Source organism: Schistocerca nitens, chromosome 2 (assembly GCF_023898315.1).
Source record: "Schistocerca nitens isolate TAMUIC-IGC-003100 chromosome 2, iqSchNite1.1, whole genome shotgun sequence".
Classification (NCBI taxonomy): Eukaryota; Metazoa; Arthropoda; class Insecta; order Orthoptera; family Acrididae; genus Schistocerca; species Schistocerca nitens.
In genome coordinates, this window is record NC_064615.1 from 1,047,165,499 (window position 1) to 1,047,190,668 (window position 25,170).

The window sequence follows — 25,170 nt, forward strand, 5'->3', positions numbered from 1 at the left end:
GTTAGAGAAATATGGTACCGATGTGTAAAGTTGTGTAAGCAAATACCATATTAGCTAGGGCTCCTTGTGCTTGCCAAACACATGATACACAAAGTAAGCGTGTACCCCCCTGAGGATTAATGTAATTATACCCTCAGGTGTTACAGATTACAGCAATGGAATGAAATGTATCACGGAAAACTTTCTTTGTAATTCAAAAATCTTTAAAAATAAATGTTTTAAGTACAAAATTAATCACTCAAATACATGTCCTGTAGCCCTAAATGTGCGTCTTGTTGTAAGATAATTCTGTGGAAGTGTCGTAGTTATCATCCTCCGAAAGCTAAGTTCTGCCGAAGTCAATGTACTTACCACATGATAAACAAAAGTGAAATGCTTTGCGTATAGATATCTTAGTTATTACGCTTATTGCCGTGATGAAGAAAGTACTGTGCTGTAACGTATTGTTGTGCTACGGAAAAGGCTGTCTCATTGTAGCTATACCACAAAAGTTACTACTAAAACATGTTTTACTTTCCAGAATAATACAGAAAAACTGTGCGGATATAAAACAGGAACAGCGCAAAAGCAATAATATAAATTGTGTCACTCATTAGTAGCATCGTGATATAATCGTGTAGCTGTCACATAAACTAACCACTGTGTCATCTGGTATTTCACAGAAAGTACTTTAAATCCAGAATGTATTTTCAAGTAAACCAAAATGTTGCATTAAAATCTGATTAGCAGTACTGGTAAATGTTCTAAGTATGTGAGCCTTATAGTCGTTACGTAATCGTGCAACTAACAAGCAAGAATGTACACACACAGTAACACTGTGTCGTCTGTTTCCAATAACAATGCATTCGTAATTTCTGTTTAAATAAGTTCTCTTGGTTCTTGACTGGATATTTAACTTCAAAACATTGTTACATGTTAACAGTTTCTCAGTGTGACAAAGCATACTAGTAGTGTGAAGTGAAAAATTTTATGGCAAAGACAAAGTTAAAAAGCAGATTATCATTCAAGAAACGATTTTACAAGTGAAATGTGGTGTAATCCTTTACTCTTCATAGTACTCAGAGTTTCAACTTGAACGCAATGATCATGCGGTATACGTCGGTAAAGAATACTGGAATTTTTCTCAAGGTTAGCGCCTATGTTATTTTTCTCTGAGCCAGCCGGCGCATGCAGCTGCCTGCGGTGCGAGTCATTGTCTGTCTCTTTGTTGGCGCGCATCGTTATTGGGATTAGGAGACCTAACTTCTACAAATTCACCTTGACGAGAAGGCCCTGCTCTGTTTGAAGCTCGCCAGTTCTGATGGAATTCATGTCTGTCGTTTTGTCGGTAGTTTACATAGTTTCTTTCTTGTCGGTCACGTGGTGGAGAATTTCTCCCTGAATCGTAATTGCGCGCTGGACCATTGCATCTAAAGTTATTCTTTCTCCCTTGATAATAATTATTTTGGTTCGCATATTGTCTGTTTGTCTGTCTCTGTGATAGTCATTACCGCGGAGAGGTGATCTTTCCCTGTAATTATTACTACTCTGCTAATGGTTGTCATACGGGTGGTGTCTGTTTTGGTCACGATTTACGTTGTAAGAATAACCTTGTCGTGTATTATTTCTGTTATCGCGGAATTGTGACAGATGTGACCTGTAATTGTTGTGCTCCCGTTTTCGCGTTCCGCGATTGTCAGTGTCAATTTCCATTTCTTGTAACAGTCCCTGAAAAGCTTCAACGTCGTCTTTGCAACGTCCTGCTAAAATATTATGTCGTAAATGTTCAGGCAATTTGATTCAGCATATGCGGATGAGTTCTGAGGGGCTGTATGGGTTTGAAAGATACTGATTCTTATGCAACATGTCTTCAAAATATTTCATAAGACTGGAAAATTCAGATTGTTCGAAACGTTTCATCATTATGATGCTATGTTTTACTCGGTCTTGTGTAGCTTGAGACCAATATGCTGAGAGGAAGGCATGATAAAATTCTCCTTCACTGTGACAATCGTGAATGACCGATCGCATTCTTACAGCTGGTTCATTCTCCAAGTAGCCACACATAAATTCTAACCTGTGCTCCAATGACCAGTTGGAAGGAAAACAATGAGAGAATTGATGAAGCCATGCTTGTGGATGAATGTCGTTGTCAGAATTCCTAAATGTTTTGAATTTACGTGTAGTAATGAAGAGCTTATAGTCAAAATCATCGTGTCGGCGAATCGCACATCGCTCATTGTTACTTCGTTTCGGCGGTTCCATCTCAAAATTCGGTGCACATTGCCAATTTCTTTCATAACTTCCGAAATGCCCAGTGTTATTATTTTGTGGCTGTTCCGTATTTCTATGTCCCTCTTCCCGTATTGGGGCGCGAGTGTCCTCTGAAATACGTAATTCTTGTATTACCTGTGTCAGCTGATCTTGTACTTCCCGGATTTCTCTTTTGTACTGTGTATTGATTTGATTTTGTTTGAATTTTCTAATTTGTTCATACTCTTCAGTGTCCGTGAAGTCTACAGGTCTTGTGTCATTCAGATCATCATCTACCTTTGTAGATACGTTAGTGAACTGATCTGAAAGTTCGGCTACTTTATCCGATAGTGAAATTATTTCGTCTGTGTGTTTTTCTGAACCAAGTTTCAGAGTGTCCATTGTGTTGAAATCGTATCTACTGTGTCTTTTAAGTTTTCCTGAGTTTTTGCAAGTTGCGTAACCGAATCGGTAGATGCAACTGAGTCAATTTTAGCTTGCAAGGTGGCGTGATTTTCATGAACAATAGTCTGCAGTTCTTTTATGGCTGCTTCGTGATTCTGTAATGCATTTTCATGACGCGAAAAAATAGGTTGGAAATGCTCACAAATCTGTGTTTTTACGTCATTACAGACTTTTTGACATTTCGATTCAATGTTATGTAACTCAGTAGTTAAATCTTCACGTGTTTGTTCAAGTGTGGTGTCTAACTTTTGAAGCTTTTGCTGTGTTTGTCTCTGATTTTGTTCCATTGTGTCTAACTTTTGAAGCTTTTGCTGTGTTTGTCTCTGATTTTGTTCCATTGTGTCTAACTTTTGAAGACTTTGTCCCATTTGTCTCTGATTTTGTTCCATTTGTTGCATTAATTGCAATAATAATGTATTAGTGTCTGTAATCTGTTTCTCTATGCTTTTTGGCAGTGCATTTTCACCGGCAACATTCACATTTTAACAAGCAGAAAATGTGTCTTGACTTATCTGAGAAAACGGTGAGGACCCAAAACCTGAATCTACAGTATTTGCGAGATTGTTTCTTATCATTTCGGATTCCTGAGGCGAGCTGTTGCCGACCGATCGATCGATAATGCTTCCTTGTTCACTACCTGTTTCATTGTCTACACCATTATTTGCCGCCCGCTCCATTTCCCTATGCACAATTACCAAATTACTACTTCGAATGTCTGTTAATTCACTACACAGTGGTGCTGATAAGCTACGCTCGTCGTCACTATTATTTCTCAGTTTACTTTGAAACCTAGTGTTACGTTTTTCACACGCCATTATTGTCACAATATTTCACACGATAACACAGAACAGCACAATTTGAAGAGCAAAATAACAAAACACATTAACATAGCATTGAAAATAATATCTAGTTAATTGCAAGTGCAGCTGTGAAATAATTGGTGCAAATGTACATGCATGCCACAACTGTGTACAACAATGAAAAACTACAACTACAAAGGAGATTCTCTCTATAATTACGCGCTAGCAATAAACAATAGCTACACTAATTACACAAACTACAAGAAAAAAATCAGAAGATTCCAGTGAGGTATCCTCGGCTAAGGGTCGACATATGAAACGTCCCCTTTGAAAAATTGTACATGACTGTCCTTAAACTGACACACAATATTTTTAGCACAACGCAATCTGACTTTCAAAAAAAATCCCTACAAAAGAATGGCCCTGACTAACATTAACCTATACCTTTCACAAATAACTTACCTCAGAAAAATCTTCGTTACTGGAACTACTGCAATACAGCGAGCGCCACTACTGCCAGCTAAATAAAAGATTCAAACTACGGAAGGCACTAACTACTGATAGGCATAGTTAGCAAATGAAAGATTTTAATAGAGAACAAACAATGTATTTACCTTAATAGTCATAATATATATAGCAGTTTATGACAAATTTCAAAACTCCGCCATCCCTCTCCCCACATCCCCCACTGCTGGCGGCTCACCTCCAACTACGCAACGCTACGCGCTGTTCACATCCAGCTGCCCAACACTACAATGGCAGACAACAATGCAAACTAGCCACAGACTGCACACAGCACAGCCAGTGATTTTCATACAGAGCGCTACGTGGCGTTACCAATAAGAAAACCTAAACAGCCTACTTACAACACACACAAGCCCGAGGGAGGACTCGAACCTCCAACGGGGGGAGCCGCGCGAACCGTGACAAGGCAGCCAAGTCCGCGCGGTTACCCCGCGCGGCCAAGAACGACGATGTAACACGTTCATACAGGACAAGTACTATGGCCAGATGTAAACGGCTTTCCACTCAAGAAACACAACATGGTTATTTGGTCCATTTGTCCTCTGTGTAAAGAGCGTGGAGAACCCAGGGATTGACTCGCATACTTCATAATGAATAGCGGAAGAATCGAAATACAAGAGATATTTGTTAACTACGTATTGTATTGCAACCATTCATTTCCTTGTTGTTCCGATATCTTTAAGAAATAATGTTTATCCATAAAGTAACTGTGAGAATACATATGTAATTTTATATAACGACTATGATACAGTAGAATGTAAAAGAAAAGACTATATTTTTTATATTCAACAGTAGAGAATGAAATACTGTGAATTTATCAACGTTTTTGTAAATCAGAGATCCTATTTCTACCTTGAACGTCCTAATTTTATGACTGATTTCGTGACTGAAAATAAAGTAATGACTAAAGAAAAAAAGGGGGGAGTGACATTGTGTTTTGAAGTGACTGTTTGGGCAGCTTTTACATCTATATCTACTTGGATACTCTGTAAATCACACTTATGTGTCTGGTAGACTGTTCATCGAACCACCTCTACGATAATTCTTTTTATTCCAATCTCGAACAGCGCGCACAAAAAACGAACATCTATATTTTTCTGTGCGAGCTCTGATTTCCGTTATTTCATTATGATGATCGTATCTCCCTCTGTAGGCTGACGTCAACAAAGTATTTTCGCATTCGGAGGAGAAAGGTGATGATTGAAATTTCGGGAGAAGATTCTGCCGCAACGAAAAACTGTATTAACGATGTCCATCCCAAACCCTGTATCATGTCAGAGACACAAAGTAATAATTGGATCCTTTATCGACTTCCCAACTAAGATGCTGCAATTGCTGAAATGTTCAAAGAAAACTTGAGTTTAATTTCAAACACGTACACGACTCATACAGTTATAGTTGGTGGTGACTTTAATTTACCCTCGATATGTTGGCGAAAATACATGTTTAAATCCGGAGGTACGCACGAAACATCATCCGAAATCGTGCTAAATGTATTCTCTGCAAATTATTGCGAGCAGTTAGTTCATGAGCCCACGTGAATAGTAAACTGTTGTGAAAACACACTTGACCTCTTAGCAATAAATAATCCTAACCTAGCTGGCCGTGGTGGCCGAGCGGTTCTGGGCGCTTCAGTCCGGAACCGAGCGACTGCTACGGTTGCAGGTTCGAATCCTGCCTCGGGCATGGGTGTGTGTGATGTCCTTAGGTTATGTAGGTTTAAGTAGTTCTAAGTTCTAGGGGACTGATGATCTCAGATGTTAAGTCCCATTGTGCTCAGAGCCATTTGAACCATTTGAAGCCAATCCTAACCTAATAACGAGCATCAAAACGGATACATGGATTAGTGAACATAGGGCTGTCGTAGCGAGATTGAATATTTACTGTGACATGTATGTTTCATTTGGTGTGAATTTGTGATGATATACTCCTACAATGATAAACTACTTCTCACATCACTTGTCAACAAAATGGCCTTGCCCTTGAGGATGTTAAATTTTTTTGCGGGAGTGTACTTGTAAAATCGCCCCGAAATAGTGATTACACTGTGATCTCTCTCGGAAATGAACTATTGTTCCGCTCTTGTAGACTAGCGTGGTAAGCTGCATTGGATCAGTTTTTGGACTTTCACTTTTGCAATTACAGCTAGCGATACTTTACACAAAACATTAAAGGTGGATTCACACCTGACGGAACTTCACCGTCACGTCCGTCACTGCAAAAGATTCTCCTGTGTAGTTCATTGGTGGCATTCACACACGCCGGCAACAAAAAGAACATTATCGACACGTCGCGTCACGTCAGCGTCACGTAAAGATTTCTCGGGGAGAATGTTTCGTGGGGCCAGATTGTAGCGTACTTGGCTAGCAATTGTTACATTAAGACCACAGTGGTTATACGAAATTAATCCCAACTGACTGCTATTGCAAAATATCTTAATACGTATTGGAAGACAATACTAAGTTATAGTAATTTATTTTATACACTGCAGGAATACAATACAAAATAAACAATACATATCTTCAATAGAACGCAAAACCAGTCCAAGTTGCAGATTTTTACTTGTTGTTCATTCGATGACTAGTTTCGTGCCGAAACCCATTTTCAAATCATGAGATAACAGTTATCCGTATGCACTGTAATGTTCATTGCACATTTTTGACATCTTCTAAAATGCAGATTTCCACTATGTTATGGGTCTCGGCCGGAAACTAGTCATCGAATGAATAAAAACTAAAAATTTGCTACTTGGATTGGTTTTTCGTTCTACTGATTAAAAAGTTGTTAACCCAAGCCACTCCATGCTGGAAGTTCGATACATACCTTGTTCAGCGTGCTTTACTCACGATTTTTCCAGTGGAACAGCGAAAAGAAAAACTGGGAGTAAAGCTGATAAGATTTGTAATAAATTAACGACGAACAACAGGTAGCAGAAATATACGTAAACATAGTTCAAGTGCACTAAAACGGCCCATCTAGACATACCGTATGCAAACCATCAACTTCTATCGAAGGTGATATTGGACGCCTAACTCTTGAATTTCTCGTCGTAATTTTTATTTGTATCTTGCTTAACAGGTAAGAAAACTGTTGTTTAGACATTCTAAAATATTTATAGAACGACGACTGCTCCAGATCCTTGTAAATAATGTGGAACTCTCTTTCACAGTCTCGATACTTTTAACATTTTACTAATCCAGACTCTTTTTTTCTCTCTGTACCTCATCATCAGGTGCAACGGCAATCATTACAAACTGCTTTAAACCAGTGCTTAATTTCTAAACTTCTAGGTACCGAAACGCGCCCCCTTTCTACACCTCCCCTCCCCCTCCCACCGGCCACAGAGAGGGACTTGTGATAAGACTTACAATGAGAAATCATTTTTTAGAAAATACTGTTCTGAAATTCAGGTTTTTAAACCATAATATCTTATAATAAAAAACATAACACCACAAGGTTCCAATATAAACAACAGCTGCCTCCGCCTGCCGCCGTACCAGTGTCACTTTGCTCCATAGTTCTGCTTCATAGGTATTGGCACAAGTCGGTAGTCTTCGTGACTATGACATGTTTTCAAATGCTGCCAGCCGCAACTTACGAACAGTTGCTTTGTAGCTGCTCTATGAAAGTGTGTTCAGTATTTTTGGGTTTACTGTACGTGCGTACACACACACACACACACACACAGTACGTCCTGCCCGTCACATCACGCCGGTCGGAGTGGCCGTGCGGTTCTGGGCGCTACAGTCTGGAACCGAGCGACCGCTACGGTCGCAGGTTCGAATCCTGCCTCGGGCATGGATCTGTGTGATGTCCTTAGGTTAGTTAGGTTTAATTAGTTCTAAGTTCTAGGGGACTGATGACCTCAAAAGTTAAGTCGCATAGTGTTCCGAGCCATTTGAACCATTTTGCCCGTCACATCATGTTGGCGACCCATTGTCCCGTTCACTTGTGCTGGCGCAGCGGCAAATTATAGTTACACTACTGGCCATTAAAACTGCTACACCACGAAGATGACGTGCTACAGATTCTGTGATATGGAAATGACTGGCTCAAAAATGGTTCAAATGGCTCTGAGCACTATGGGACTCAACTGCTGAGGTCATTAGTCCCCTAGAACTTAGAACTAGTTAAACCTAACTAACCTAAGGACATCACAAACATCCATGCCCGAGGCAGGATTCGAACCTGCGACCGAAGCGGTCTTGCGGTTCCAGACTGCAGCGCCTTTAACCGCACGGCCACTTCGGCCGGCTGCAGGTCCTGTACGGGCCTTTCTGTATACAGAAAATGTTCGACTGCTGCCCTGGCCAGCACATTCCCCAGATCTCTCACGAATAGAAAACGTGTGGTCAATGGTGGCCAAGCAACTGGCTCGTCACAGTACGCCAGTCACTACTCTTGATGAACTGTGGCATCGTGTTGAAGCTGCATGGGCAGCTGTACCTGTACACGCCATCCAAGCTGTGTTTGACTCAATGCCAGGCGTATCAAAGCCGTTATTACGGCCCGAGGTGGTTGTTCTGGGTACTAATTTCTCAGGATCTATGCACCCAATCTGCGTGAAAATGTGATCACATGTCAGTTCTAGTACAATATATTTATCCAATGAATACCCGTTTATCATCTGCACTTCTTCTTGGTGTAGCAATTTTAATGGCCAGTAGTGTACGTTGTGAGTTAACACACTTGTATTATTTCAAATCTCCGGTGCTGAACTGTTAAAAAAATAAAAAATAAAATAAAATGGTCTCTGGGAGGTGCCGGAACGCGTTCCGGCCGAAATTAAGCCCTGCTTTAAACTAAATTTTGGAATTTTATGACGCTCTCCCACGAACTACGAAATAGCGCCTCTGGTGAGTATTTTATGAACCAGCTGTAACATACGACGTTCTTTCGACGTGGAAGTGTCGTGTAGCGTGGGTGCTCGGGGTTTCCTTTGACCGTAGACGCCCAAAAACGTGACGGTTACGTGACGGTGACGTTCTGGCTAACGTGAGTCCACCTTCGCTCTGTAATGGCTGCGCTCTGCGCTGCGCCGCGCGCTGAGCGCAGCCCGACCAGCGCGTGTCCCCACGCCGCGTGGGCTGTCAGACAGCTGGTACCTGTTTACCTCCTGCTGCCGGCTGTTCACCTGGTAGGTGGCGCGCCTCGCGGCCGCCTCTCTGCCGCCGTCCGCCGGCCCCAGCCGCTATCGACCTTCCCGGGGGCGGGACACAGGCCGCCCGTGGACCGACGGATGCGTGACGTGACGTGGCCCTGCCGCTCGCGTCCTCCTCCAGTCCCTTCTGTGGAAGCGGCAACGGCCGCTCCACCACCTTCGTCCTCTTGCCTGCCTCTTCTCCAACTGCAAGTAAGGCAAGGCAACACCGATTCAAAAGGCCTCGGCGCTTGTTGGTGACCTGTTGCAGGCAGAAACGCCTGGGCGTGCTTATCACTATAAATCTCTTATTTTTGGACAAAATGTTTGGTATTGTTTTGGATTCTGCAATTTTATTTAGACGAAAGATTGTGTTACACTCGTAAAGTTACAAATGAAGATCATAGTTCTGTATTACTGAATCCTGTCGAAACAAACGTAGATCAATATGAGAAGATGCTGTGCCCCATTGCAAGCTTCGGAAATTTTACATTCAAGTAACTATATTTACGTGATCCATTTTGCTATCGAAACTTACCCCAACCCCCTTACAGTGAACTCTTTTCTTTTATATATTTATTTATTTTCTTTTGACATCGTCACTGAATATGTAAACTAATTTACATGTGTAAATGTCCAACTGTTGCCAGTAATTAGATTACAGTTGTTTTGAACGAAAGGAATTCTAAACAGGAAACAAAATAGCTTCATAATTCGAAAATACTGCTGAGCTTAAACTTTTTTAAACATGCGCATTAGAAAAGATTCCCCTCTTGCAACTGAAAGGAGAAACTTTATAAGATAAAGAAATTTTATTTGATAAAACAAGTATCTCTCTTTTGCCTCTTCTTCTGTCCCCCACCCCCTCCCTCAACGTGTACAATCGCAAGATATTTCATTAGCATTCAGTGCTCCTCAACCCGTAGTCAACCAAGATACCTAAAGAAGAGCACCAATATGTTCAGTTTCTTGTAAAAGCAGCCCAGAACAAACGTAACTTCCTCAGATTTACAAATAAGGTAAAGAAGCACGAATTCTGTTGCTGCTGGACCATGAAGTTTTTTTGTATGTCAATCCTTAAAACAGGTGGAAATTTAAGTTCAGGAGTACACTATTTGTTAAGAGGTGTAATGAATTGCACAATTAATTGATTGCAGAAATCTCTCAGAACAATGTGTGCTGGTCAACTACCGCCAATAATTTCACATTTTCCTGTGTCAGAGAGGGGGAGACACCACCATTATGAGTATGCCTGCAACAGACCTGACGTGACGTCACCAACAAGCGCCGAGGCCTTCCTTTGAGTCGGTGTTGGGCAAGGTCACTCACATATTTAGTTGGTTTGTGTATCGCTTATTGCATAATCACGTTTGGTCACTACTGGACCACGCGTATGTACAAGTGATGTTTCAGAATTTTGTTTCAACTTTTGTTGGTGCCAGTATTACTTACATTCTCACAAGAATGGGATCTTTTTCCCCTTGTCAGGCCAAGTTTATCCGATCTTGTTGAGTCTTCCTTTAGCGCACTGATCCATTTTATTGTTCCAGGTCTAACTTTACTGCGACTTTCGTGGCATTCCGCAACATATCTACTTAAAAAGAACAATATGGGAATTGTGAGTCCGCCTTGATGCAAAACACTTTGTTATTTGTTTACTTATGTATTCCCCAAACTAGTTTCGGCGCCAAATGTCGCCACCATTAGTGGTTTCTTTAAAACTCTGTAACACTTTATTACATTTTCACTGTTAGTGTTTTGAAATATAGTTTTCTGTTAATACATTTATACTACCTAAGTAACAGCCCAGTACACACCAAAACTTATCCACAAAACTCCCGCAACCGAAAGTGCATAATGCTGACATACGTAAGTTCACCTTTTAGTATTTGTTTACTAATAGCTGCTCACACAGTTGCAGATGACATGTTGTATGGTGAGAAAAACGGCAACAGAAAATGTGTCTCAAACAGCGACAATAATTCTTAAAAGCATACCATAACGTATAATAAATAAGGTAGAACGAAATTATCAATAGAAAATTATATTTAAAAAAAAAAACAGTAAAAATGTAACATGTGTTACTGTGTTTGTATACCTATGCTATTTTCTGCATATTTTAGGTTTAAAGAACCCACTGATGATGGCGACATTTGTCGCTGAAACTAGTTTTTCGGAATAAATACGTAAGTAAACAAGTAACAAAGTTGAGAGTTGAATGACACTTAGGCGGTTTCTTGTTCTACTGATTTGTATTTGTATGAACTAGTTTTCGGCTTATTAGGCCATCTTCAGATAACTACTGGCTATTGTTTACAAGGAGCTTGTGTTCTTACGAACCAAATATTCTGGACTAAGATACAACGCACTTGCATACGATCTTTAGTTGTGGTATTGCCTTTGGAATTGTCAAGCAGGTCTTTTGACTTTTAGTTCTGCGAAACTGTTCTTTAGATTAAAAAATCACATTTTATGGTTTGTCAGTACCATGTATGACAACAATTAGAATTATGTATAATACACATTATTACAAATTTACAATTTTTTGGTGTTTGTTGTGAACAGTTGCACTGGACAATAATTGTTAGTTGTACAACAGCGATGTTTTCTTTGGCGGTTACATTTTGTTATTAGAAAATTGTGCATTAATATATACCACGTATTACATTGTAACTGTTACAGTTAGGAGTGTAAACACATAAGGGATATTACGTTATATTGGTGTGTGAATTAATTAACAAACACTTAACCCTATATCCCCAGCTGGTCCTAAATGACCAGTTGCAACTGAGCACATCACCACTCTTAAACTTCACACAATAAAGTAAACCTGCTACTAACCACAAAGTGCCCCAATAGTAAACAAATTCACACCCCGATATAATGTAATATCCCTTATGTGTTTACATTTCCTAACTTTAACTGTAACAATGTTATATTTGGTATGTTAATGCACAATTTTCTAATAACAAAATGTAACCGCCACAGAAAACGTCACTGTTGTACAACCAACAATTAATGTCCACTGCAACTGTTCACAACAAACACCAAAAAATTGTAAATTTGTAATAATGTGTATTCTACATAATTCTAATTGTTGTCATACATAGTACTGACAAACCATAAAATGTGATTTTTTTATGTTAAAGAACAGTTTTACAGAACTAAAAGTCAAAAGACCCGCTTGACAATTCCAAAGGCAATACCACAACTAAAGATCGTATGTAAGTGCGTTGTATCTTAGTCCAGAATGTTTGGTTCGTAAGAACACAAGCTCCTTGTAAACAATAGCCAGTAGTTATCTGAAGATGGCCTAACAAGCCGAAAACTAGTTCATACAAATAAAAATCAGTAGAACAAAAAACCGCCCAAGTGTTATTCAATCCTCAATATGGAATTGTTCTATCAAAAAGCGACGGAAGAATTAATACATAAAAAAAGTAACAAAGTGTTTTGCATCAAGGCGGACTCACAAATCCCATATTGTTGTTTTTCTATGCGAACTCGGAGCAAATGGAAGAGTTCCAAAGATAAAGTTATTATGTGTACATACTCTGGATCATTCCGTTATTTTAATACGACCATCAAATTTTGGCCTGCGTTTCTTTTAATATCGGAATAAATGCGATATATTTTTCAGCTTTCCGATGAAACGTAACGCATATTATTACCAGTGCATTCTCTAAACTCTGCTATTGTCAAAGGATAATGAAAGAGGCATGACATAATTAAAAATGACTTTTGTGTATTCTGTACTTTGTTGATGCATCAGTAATACATGTTCCCAGAACTCTGTCCTCAGAGTATCGACGAATTAATATCTTAAGTATAGTAATCCTACTCCTAGGTAGTATTCTGCAAGGTACGCGATTATTAAACTTTATACCTGACAAATAAGGTAGAGACACTATGTATAAGAAGAGGTATGGAAAAATAAGAAGAAATCAGCAAAAATCAATTTTCAAAAGACCACTCTTACATCTAAGCAGGCTTAGGTAGCGAGTTAACATTAGAATATACTTTACTTAGAATTAAATACAGTAGCAATAACTACACAATGATAATAATACTTATTTTATTGCTTAAGATAAGATTGTCTCATTGTTGTAGGAAACAGAACATTTCAAAACTTTCTTGGACCGCACCGTAACAACTGATAAAACAATGCGTTGTAATCGATCTGACTTAACAGTGATCGATAAAGTTGTGCAAGCCACCTTCCTCAGATATATCACTGTACCCAACACCCGTAATTTGCAAGTCACTTGCGGTGAAAAGATGTAGAAATACAGGGACCTGATAGATGTGGTAAAAGCCACCTGGAAACAAAAGTCAGTGCATATCGTCGCTGTGGTAATATCGGACACGGGCATTCTTCACAAAATTGACAAGTAGGGCTAGAGCATGCATCCTTCGCTCTGCTACTACTGAAGATTGTATTGAACACCTGCACAATACTTTGTCCGATGCTTGGAGAACAAGTAATTTAGTGAACAGATCTTATGTAAACCATTGTCACTATATCAACACCATGCAAAATGTATCAGCCATAATGATAATAGTAAACAGAACTTAGAACATTTTTGTCTTATTAACATTGTGTTAAGGCTCAAAATCATGAAAAGTTCAATTTTTACTTTTTTGCGTTTTATGAATCTGCAGACTATTACCTTTTAATAGATATATAATTTATTCAATCCGAAGACTACAACTATTTTTAAATTTTTTTTGAAATGTGTTCTACATGGGCGTGACCCATTGTGTCGCTGTTAAACTGCTGTCAAATGGTGTTATTATTAACGTCCGTGTTCATCAGGTACATTTTAGTGATGTGAGATAAAGTATGTGTTGTGGCTAACCTGTGATGGTTCAATATATATCGCTGGTGTGATTGTCGATTGTTTCATGTTTATTTACTCTGTCGTTATCTCGAAAATATTCGTAATTAATTCTGTTTCTTGAGTCTCTGTTTTGTTGAAGTATAATAATGAGTAAAAGTGAAGTTATTAGAAATCCTCTTAAGGCTTTTAAGAAAAGGAGAAATGTTGGAAAGCCAAAGGTATGTGTTATTACTGTAAACAATAAAGACGATGAAAATCCCCAACATAGCTTGTGTCCCAAAGAAGAAGACAGTTGGTGTAAATATAACAAAGGATTGCTAACTGGTGAAGTGTACACTCATAAGCATAGTTTGCCTCATGCAATAATGGAGGTGATAAAACCTATTTTCAGAGACTTAGCAGCACCTGAACTGTTGAAAAAGTGTATTCACGGAAAAACTCAAAACCCCAATGAAAGTATAAATAGTGTTATATGGTCGAGAATCCCCAAGACTGTATTTGTTGGAATAGAAACACTTCACTTTGGTGTGTATGATGCTGTTGCGACTTTCAATGATGGCAACATTGTAAGGTTCAAGGTATTTAAAAATATGGAAATGAAGATAGGTTCTAACATGGTACGAGCGATGCTTGCTTTAGACAGGGAACGCCTTCGGGCTGCAGACAGGGCTGTAAAGAGTCTAGAAATACAAGCAAGAGTAAACAGGAGGAGGAACAAGAGGAAGCTGGAGAAGGAGTTTGCAGAGGATGAAGATAATCCATCCTATGGACCTGGAATGCACTACAAAGTTAATCCAATCTTTGTCGCTCGATTCCCAAAACTTTTATTATCTCATACTAATTACATGTTTTCTAAGGATCTTCCAAACATATTTGTTTCAAACTTTCAGTAAATGTTACACAGTACCTTCTGCATAATTTAACACAGCCTTTTTCCAAAAAACTGTATATTTTTGAATATATAAATAAAAAATTGCAAAAAAATGTTGTGAATTTTCATTACAATTGAAAAAAAATCATCTTTAATAACTGAACTAAAATTTTGTAAAATCCCTGTGTTAAGTTGTAGCCCATGTTCCAATAAATAATCTGTAAAAAGCTCAACTTCCTACCTCAAATACTTTGTGAGGAAAGATGTAATTTATAAGCGTTATTTTAACATTGCAAGTATAGGGCGTTCCGGAGCCCCTTAAGCAACTTCTTCTTCACAGTTTTGCCAAATTTAAGACATTAACAGAAATGTTTAGCAGCAGTGCAGAAGGAATATGAGGTAGAGAGGAAGTTGACTGGTCATCGCATGAGATGGCAGGAACAAAACGCAAATAGGGGTATGTTTCAGGTAACTGATAGGTGAAAAACGGTAGGTGTAGACACCCTCGACGGATTTTAATTATTGAAGTATGTACAATCAGAAGAGGCATTGCATGAAATGGGACTCTGTGAGATAGGCAGTGAGCTGCTTACTAATCGTGATTGCAGACGGGAGGAGGTAAAGATGCTCTATGCAGTGAGGCAAATGAGGCCCAGACTAAAGAATTGAGCAAGCAACAGAAAAAAATAGTCTGGCAATAATGCTTTGAGGCTCATGCCAGCAGCAATTACTGCTAGCTTAAAAACGTTTTATATTATTCTGCTTAGTCTCCATCCATGATAATTATTATGTTACACTCCCATTCCAGTTGCGCCATTGTTTCTTCATGCTCCGTATAAAATTAGAAAAGTGAAAGAGGCTCAGAAGTATGCAACACCACCTAGATACGTAAACAACGTTCTCAACAAGACGCAACTAATGTCTGGAGGCACGACGAATAGTGAAACATACTGTACATGCATTTAGAAAACGTGAGGAACGCTACAATCCTTTTACAACTACATACCTACCTACTGGCTCGAAGGATCAGTGGCTGTGTGTTAGATTGCAGATACAAGATTACGTGGAGGTTCCAAGAATTTTCTCCATTACGCCCTAAATTTAAGTTTGGGGAAGATAAAAGTGACAGCATACCGAAGTGAAAAGGAGAATATTGTAAAAGAAATGAATAAAATGTTATTAACAGCTTTATGGATGTATATGGAAATGTAGGTACGGTTTTAGGAAGTGACACTGTAGTTAATGATTCATAATATTTCTACAGGTTACCTGTGGAAAGAATCGTAGAACTACAAACTAGTGTAAAGATTGATGGTAGCAAACTTACTGGTTTTTTCACACATTTCAGCTGAAAATAAGTCAAATGCACCCAAATACTAATAATTTCATAATTCTCACATATCTGATTCTAGTTAAAGCCTCGTGGTTTTTCTAATGTAGAAACTGTGGTGATTAAATAAATTAAAGTTAAATTTGAGTGTATAAGGCACGCAAACCCTTATCTCAGCACTAAACGTTTTAAGCAGTTACCTAAAGGGAAGTTGTGTTCACATCGTTAGTTACTTCCTGCTTTCCCTAATCTTTTAGATTTCCCTTTGTGTAAGTGGTTCCGTATACACAGACATCAGGGATGACTCTATAAAAATAGCTCATAAGGAGCGCGTTGTTCGTCGAACATGACATCTTACTATGTGTTACTTTTTGCACACAGGAAACATGCTGAAATTCGTATGAATTAAGCGACTGTGCAAAAGTAACATTACAAACCATTTGGTGCATCTTACATTTAATACCTAACAGCGAGTTGCCATTCTATTTTACATTTGTTGGAGTGAAAAATTTTAATCTGCATTCTGTACATGCTATCCTACACTCGGCAGCTGCACAACGTTTTATTTTCGCGTAACGTATTTTCGTCGTTTGTTACAACTACATACTTGGCCATTTAAATGGGAATAGTATTACTGATCCGTTCTTGTACACAAGCGTTAATTATAGCATTGCACTCATCTGTGGCCATACAACACGACCTATCATGAACTGGACTTCCGTGCTATGTTCGTTATGATGTTTCATAATTATCGATACTTCTAAAAACGTCATTTGTGGCTGCTCTAATGGAAAATGTCAGTTATTCGTCGTCAAGTGCATATGTTGAACATAGAGTTGCGTATATTGTAGTGGTAGCACTGTTCGCTATTGTAGTCGCCTTAGCCAATTTCCAGCTGCAGGGGGAAGGCGAATTGTGTTCGGCTTAAAGGTAATGGGCCGATCTTGCCATAATCCTCCCAAATGGGGGGTGGTCGTAACCGACTAGGCGGATTTTGTAAGTGAATATTTCCAGAGGACCACTGATGTTTGTAATTCTTTTCGCATAATTAGTTTTAAAGGGCCAGTCAGAAAGCGGCAGTCTGACAGAAGCTCTATAAGATGATGTACAAAATGGCCAGTGGAAATGCCTACATTCTGGTACTTATGTATGGAAGGCATACATGTGAAATATATATTTTTTAATTGTTTTACTGGCTTTCGAAACGTGCCCGTACATCAATCTCAGCAAAGGTGTAACGTCCCCTTAGAAAAATTATGAATGACTGTGCTAGTAAACTTCTACGTTATTTGATACAAAGACAGCTGAGTAAAACTGAACCTTCTCAGACAGTTCTCTCTTTATTTATTCTGATCATCACTAAACTGACATACAATATTTTTTTTAGCGCAACGCAATCTGACAATCAATAATCCCTACAAAAGAATGGCCCTGACTAACAATAACCAATACCTTTCATGAATCACTTACCTCACAAAAATCTTCCTTACTCGAACTACTGCAATACAGCGAGCGCCAATACTGCCAGATAAATAAAAGATTCTAGCTGCTGAAGGCACTATCTACTGATAGGCATAGTTAGCAAATGAAAGACTTTGATAGAGAACAAACAATGTATTTAGCTTAATAATGTTCAAAAGTAATCATATATCAATTCATGACATCCATCTTTACAAATTTCCTTTTTCTGGCGGACACACGTCCAGATCGTCCGCTCAAAGCTCTGGCATCTCTCTCTCCACATCCACCAATGTTGGCGGCTCACCTCCAACTGCACAACGCTACGCGCTGTTCGCATCAACTGCTCAACGCTACACAAGTGAATATTCCAACAATGAGTCCAACCAGCCACAGACTGCACACAGCACAGTCAGTGATTGCCATACAGAGCGCTACGTGGCGTTACTAACATAAAAACCTAAACAGACTGCTTACAAAGGAAACGCTCTACTACAGTTTGTTTTCACAGCTAAGAGTATACATGGTTTAAGTCGTTCCCTGGTACGAAGTTATGTAATAATTTCGTAGAGCAGTTTGGAGCTTGCGAAATCGAGGAGGCAGCCCGCAGCCCTCGTGGTGTTGCGGTGGCAAATCGTGGGTCATCTGGGGCAGAGTTCATTTTAAAGTGTTTATCTCAGAAGTCTCGAGTTTGTGAGCCTTCATCATTAGCAAGGTTACTTTTCCAGTATGGAAAGCCAACGAATTACGCGAAAGCACATTCGTGTGCGCGGGCGTCGAATTCTGCTTAGGTACTTTCGTGTTTTTCTTGCCGAGTGTTGTGCATAAGCGAGGGTGGGCTTGTTCGGTTAAAAGAACACCTCAGAGAGGATCAGGGAGGCATTAGCTGGCTGTAGGCGGCGTTGTACTAAGGTGACGCACATGGCTAGGCTTCATTTCATTTGTTTCCGTACAAATTTGAAAGTGATGTTTTGTGTGACTCTTTCCCTGATTTCGAGTGTATACCTGCTTTGATGTTGTGCTGAATGTCGGCGAGAGTTGCTAGCGGCCGAGTATAACATTTCCGACGTAGAAAGAAGATTTTTCCTTATGATATGTTTTTAAGTACTTTGTCCTCTGCGATTATTAGCAAGGAAGCGATTTCCATGTTTACTGTCTGGGTTTTCAGTTTTATTCCTCTCTGCGGAGATGCAGATAATATCAGAGATTAGTTGTGGTTCATTAGTCAAATGAGGTTGAAACTTTCTCGGAAAACTCCGATTTATGCATTTAGGCACTATTTTATGAAAGAATAGTTTAACGAAATATCGCCGTTACTTTTCAGCTGTGAGATTCGCAGATGATTTAGCGCTACCAGCTAATAACATTCAAGAAGCCAGAAGTCAAACAACAAGCCTACAAAATACAGCATAAAAATTAGGAGTCCACATATCATTCGAGAAGACAGATTGTGGTAGCAGGTCCACTATTACTCAACCACATAACAGTAAATAACGAAAAGTAAATACAGTGAAACAATTTAAATACCTAGGAGAAATTTTAATAACAACTTGGACGAGAAACCTGCATGGGAAGTAAGAACTAACAAAGTGATAAAATTGCATTGGTTGTTCCGTCGGTTCTTGGTAGAACATTTTGTAAATTATGAATGAAACACAAACAACACTGGTGTAATATTATACAATATTTATTATTTGTTACACGAACCGGTTTTCAGCGCAATAGCCGAAAATCGGTTTTTGTAACATATAATAAATGTTGTAGAATATTACACACAGTGTTGTGTATATCATTCATAAAATGATAAAAGCTCAGAAATTAACATGGCCTACTTACAATAAAAACATGTCTGGCAGTTGTTGTTGTTGTGGTCTTCAGTCTTGAGACTGGTTTGATGCAGCTCTCCATGCTACTCTATCCTGTGCAAGCCTCTTCATCTCCCAGTACCTACTGCTTAGTGTATCTGAATCTGCCTAGTGTATTCATTCCTTGGTGTCCCTCTACGATTTTTACCCTCCATGCTGCCCTACAGTACAAAATTGGTGATCCCTTGATGCCTCAGAACATGTCCTGCCAACCGATCCCTTCTTCTAGTCAAGTTGTGCCACAAACTCCTCTTCTCCCCAATTCTATTCAATACCTCCTCATTAGTTATGTGATCTACCCCTCTAATCATCAGCATTCTTCTGTAGCACCACATTTCGAAAGCTTTTATTCTCTTCTTGTCTAAACTATTTATTGTCCATGTTTCACTTCCATACATGGCTACACTCCATACAAACACTTTCAGAAACGACTTCCTGACACTTAAATCTATACTCGATGTTAACAAATTTCTCTTCTTCAGAAAAGCTTTCCTTGCCATTGCCAGTATACATTTTATATCCTCTCTACTTCGACCATCATCAGTTATTTTGCTCCCCAAATAGCAAAACTCCTTTACTACTTTAAGTGTCTCATTTCCTAATCTAATTCCCTCAGCATCACCTGACTTATTTCGACTACATTCCATTATCCTCTTTTTGCTTTTGTTGATGTTCATCTTATTTCCTCCTTTCAAGACAATGTCCATTCCATTCAACTGCTCTTCCAAGTCCTTTGCTGTCTCTGACAGAGTTACAATGTCATCGGCGAACCTCTAAGTTTTTATTTCTTCTCCATGGATTTTAATACCTACTCCGAACTTTTCTTTTGTTGCCTTTACTGCTTGCTCAATATACAGATTGAATAGCATCGGGGAGAGGCTACAACCCTGTCTCACTCCCTTCCCAACCACTGCTTCCCTTTCATACCCCTCGAATCTTATAACTGCCATCTGGTTTCTGTACAAATTGTAAATAGCCTTTCGCTCCCTGTATTTTACCCCTGCCGCCTTCAGAATTTGAAAGAGAGTATTCCAGTCAACATTGTCAAAAGCTTTCTCTAAGTCTACAAATGCTAGAAAACTATAGAGAAACTTTGGAATATGTAGCAACAAGTAGGATGGGTAAAGAAAATCATGGAGGATATGAAAGATCTAGTATTGACGGTGGGCAATTTGCAACACAAAACAGGAAATGTAAAGAAACTGAAAAACATAAAAATAAAATTTGAACCAAAAATAAACAAACGACAAACAATAAAAAAAGTTGTTTGTAGGTGAGGAACGACAAGAAAGATCAGAACGAATGAAAAGATACTGAGTAATTGGGAAAGAAAACCTACTGAGGAAGACGATCAGAAGTTGAATGACTGAAGTAGTCCAATGAGGCCGTAAAAGCAGGAGAAAAGTTATTACTGCGTATGAAGCATTAATCAAAATCGTATTAAAATGTAGCCTACTAAATGCATGTGGGAAGTTGACATCTGCAGCGCTAAAAAACAATGAAAGAGGAAGGTACAAAATTCTCTCTATCGTCGTTTAACGATAACTACTGATGCTTCAGAAATTTATGTTCGCAGAGCTACCTGCAGAATAGTGACGGAAAATCAGCGAAATAATTGATCTGGTATCTCGTGCATGGTGTCAAAAAAGACAAAATATTATTTATTAACCCTGTAAGGCTTTGGGATGTTATAAAGACCTTTTTGTTAGTGGTGGACGTATCTCAGTCAAGTGGTCGCATCTCGGAGTCTTTGCTGTAAATACTTAGCTGTCTGCAAGCCTTTTCAATTATTTATCGCCTATGGAGATGTGAGCAGTCTCGCGTCTCAAAGCGAGGCTAGCGACCGTGAATAGTGTACTACTGCGATGACAGTGGCTCCGATATCGGTGGATTCCATTACACACGACCAACATCCGCCGAAGACGGCCAATGTTTTCAAATCAGTACGCCACTGCGTGCCCGGTCGCACTGTAGCTGATCTTATCTCCAAAACGTTCTGGCTTCGGACGACAGTCTGAAATTCAAATCCGTTTGTTTTCTTCTGTCAGATCGAGCGACGTTCTCGCACACGCGTGGAGAAACTTAGTTTAGTCGAAGAAAGAGTGAGTATGTGACATCCTGAGGATGGCAATATTATAATCCGATTGTAGTTTGGAATCTACGGACTAAAATTGCAGGTTTATTCGAAAACTCAAATAGACTAAATCTTTATTGGAAGTTTTAGGCATAGATTATAACCTAAAAAATGGTTGAAATGGCTCTGAGCACTATGGGACTTAACTTCTTTGGTCATCAGTCCCCTAGAACTTAGAACTACTTAAACCTAACTAACGTAAGAACATCACACACAGCCATGCCCGAGGCAGAATTCGAACCTCCGACCGTAGCTGTCACGCGGTTCCAGACTGAAGCGCCTAGAACCGCATGGCCACTGCGGCCTGCGATTATAACCTAAAAAAATAGTTTGTTCAAGTGAAAAGGGTGGCGTATATTATATGCTTATAACTACAGTACTGGATCTTTTTGGTGGTAGCTAGTGAATAGTTGTCTACAAATTATTATCACTGTTTACTAGCGTTTTACGCCAGTGGGGTAGTGATTCTGTTAACATGAAGTGGTATGTAAATGTGGCGTACAGTACGTATTTCCACTTCTAAGTGCTTTCGGTTTTTAGAGTTCCTTATGCTACACTTTATGCTTGTATTTCACTCGTGTGCTAAATGGCAGTCACTGATGTTAATTGACCTACGTCAGTACAGCTGTAAATAAATACAGAGAAACAGAGCCTTTATAGCTTGTTTTTCAAGATGATGTAATGTGTCTTTCTGGTATAAGTTATATGAGGATTCTACTAAGATCGTGAAGTTAAATTTCGTAAAGCTATCTTTCATAAAGCCGGCCGGTGAGGCCGTGCGGTTCTAGGCGCTTCAGTCTGGAACCGCGTGACCGCTACGGTCGCAGGTTCGAATCCTGCTTCGGGTATGGATGTGTGTGATGTCCTTAGGTTAGTTAGGTTTAAGTAGTTCTAAGTTCTAGGGGACTGATGACCATAGATAGTCCCATAGTGCTCAGAGCCATATCTTTCATAAAACCTCGTAAGAAACAATTACAAATAAGCAATATTATATTAGCAGGTTGCCAAATTAAATTTTAAATTCTGATTGAAAACGAGCGCCAGGCTCCCCACAAATATCAGATGCGTTAGCGTAATAAAATTTATGCAAAGACGCACCTGACCTATAATAAATTGTATCACTGAAAATAGTCACTTTATGATAAAATAAATCTTGTGATTTGATGCTAATTAATTTTAATAGTATTTTTAAATAAGATCTTCTGCTCCGGCTTCGTCGTATTTTCTGTGGAAATAAAAAGTTTAAATGCGCCGCATTATGGCGGCCAACTTTCTCAGTCAAAGATGATAGCAGCTAGCTCCGCAGCAGCTGTAAAAAATGCTACACAAACTCTTTCGTTATAACAAATGTGGCGCGGGTTCCTTAAATGATTACTCTGCACTCCAGATTAGCAGTTATGTTCTAGTAATTAAACGAGAGCAAGACAAAAGCTCTCGCAACACAATCGTATCTTTTGCACTCAAACAATAGCTAAGACACAAGAAAACATCAGAAGACGACTAGGTTCATTGTCTTCCAGTCCCTTTAGAATACAACAAAAGATTATAGTGTTCAGTTCTTTAGTTTACACATATAATCTTATATCACGGTGAATAATGACTTTCTTCTATTATCAGAATCGATAAATTGCCTTTAAAGTTATTTCGTCGTTTTGTCCGTATCACAATTAGGCATTAAAGTTCACACAACATTACGCATGTATAGCTCTTTTGTCGTTATTTATGTTGTTCGTGTCAAATATATGGAAAGGGACACTATAGTCACCACGAATTATCTCGAGTATGCAACAGAAAGTTTCTCGCGTCATATCATATATTCGTAAAACTTGTCTGGTTAAGCCGGAGACCAGAATACATAGTACTAGCCACGTTCTTTACAAGACAGGACAGCTCATTCACATGCATCTGGCGTCTCTTTAGAACAGAAGCCGCTATGCAGCACTCGTATCCGTGCACAGAGGTGTTGTGTTACTCGTTCCAACCTAAGAGGTTAAAATATGCGCAGCGGTACGTTCTGTGTCGCGCGCCGCAGGTTGTTAAAGAATGAATGCATAACTACTGGCCGCAGCCTTGAATGTGATTTCGCGGGATGCTATGTATCTCCGACGCAAGGACGAAAGGAAGGAGAGTTTCAGTAGATAAAAAAAAAAAGAGTAAAACAGCCCTGTTCTTCAACGTGTAGCGAACATCCATCCATTCTGCAATTTCCTATTCCTGCGTAGTAAGCAGATTATGGATAAGTGCGGTGCAGGGCCCCTGACAGCGCGCGAGGCCCCTGTTACTTGGCTTTTGGGAACTTTGAGCAGGCTTGCTATTCCTCCTATAATGTATCTTCTCTGTTTGTGCGTGTTACATCACGTTTCCTGTTGCACGTGCTTGTGTGTGTGCTACGCTCAGTTAGCGCGTGCGACTCGCGCGCTCCACGCCAGCTTCCTGCCGCCACCAGGGCAGCAGCCACCACTAGGAGGTAACCCGCCGTGGCGGGCACGCGCGCAGTTCCAGCAGCCGCGCCACCTCCTAGCGGCGGCTGTCCACCTGGCCGCCGAAGGCTGCCGGCGGCGGCGCCACGCGCCCGGCCCCAAGGACGTCGCCCCGCCCCCGGACGGCGGCCTCCGCGCCGCCACGCCGCTGCCATTGGCCGCCCCAGATAACCGACACGCCGCACCGGCCGCCAGGCCAACCGCCGCTCCACGCCGCAGGCCCGCTGCCTCCGCGCGCGGCAACCGTTGGCGCCGACGGACCGAAGCCACCACACAGTGCCGCGCCTGTCTGCACGTTCTCCCTCCTCCCTCGTCCTCCATTAACAGAAATTATGGGGAAATGGATCCCTGCAGTTTATGAAACGCCGTCAAAGAATCTACAATTACTGCAGTACAGTAGTCGTTAAACTGCGGCCCACGGGCGGTCCGAATCAAGCATGTGTGCTGCCCTTGGTTATAACCAAACGAACACTATTTATTTATTTATTTCAAAATTTCATATTTTGAAACAGATCGTACATCTTTTGCCATCTTTTTTGTACTTTTTTGTCTAGCTTTTATCGTCTCAGTTGTGCGACTGGATTCGTGATTTCCTGTCAGGAAGGTCGCAGTTCATAGTAATAGACGGCAAGTCATCGAGTAAAACTGAAGTGATATCAGGTGTTCCCCAGGGAAGCGTCCTGGGACCTCTGCTGTTCCTGATCTATATAAATGACCTGGGTGACAATCTGAGCAGTTTTCTTAGGTTGTTCGCAGATGACGCTGTAATTTACCGTCTAGTAAGGATATTCGAAGGCCAGTATCAGTTGCAAAGCGATTTAGAAACGATTGCTGTATGGTGTGGCAGGTGGCAGTTGACGCTAAATAACGAAAAGTGCGAGTGATCCACATGAGTTCCAAAAGAAATCCGTTGGAATTCGATTACTCGATAAATAGTACAATTCTCAAGGCTGTCAATTCAAATAAGTACCTGGGTGTTAAAATTACGAACAACTTCAGTTGGAGAGAACACATAGATAATATTGTGGG

The 25,170-nt window shown here is 39.9% G+C and overlaps 1 protein-coding gene across 1 annotated transcript; it reads left to right on the forward strand.

The window, feature by feature from the left end:
* Positions 1 to 9,039: 9,039 nt before the first annotated feature.
* LOC126235524 (uncharacterized) lies at positions 9,040 to 24,502 on the forward strand. The gene is made up of 2 exons (XM_049944242.1): positions 9,040 to 9,375; positions 24,059 to 24,502. Exons 1-2 carry the CDS (start codon positions 9,040 to 9,042, stop codon positions 24,500 to 24,502), a joined length of 780 nt encoding a protein of 259 aa, XP_049800199.1.
* The last annotated feature ends 668 nt before the right edge of the window (positions 24,503 to 25,170 follow it).

Coding starts and splice junctions, on each gene's coding strand:
- LOC126235524 (XM_049944242.1), top strand. CDS start 9,040: ATGGCTGCGCTCTGCGCTGCGCCGCGCGCTGAGCGCAGCCCGACCAGC. Junction 9,376..24,058: donor TGCCTCTTCTCCAACTGCAA/GTAAGGCAAGGC, acceptor TGCTACGCTCAG/TTAGCGCGTGCGACTCGCGC.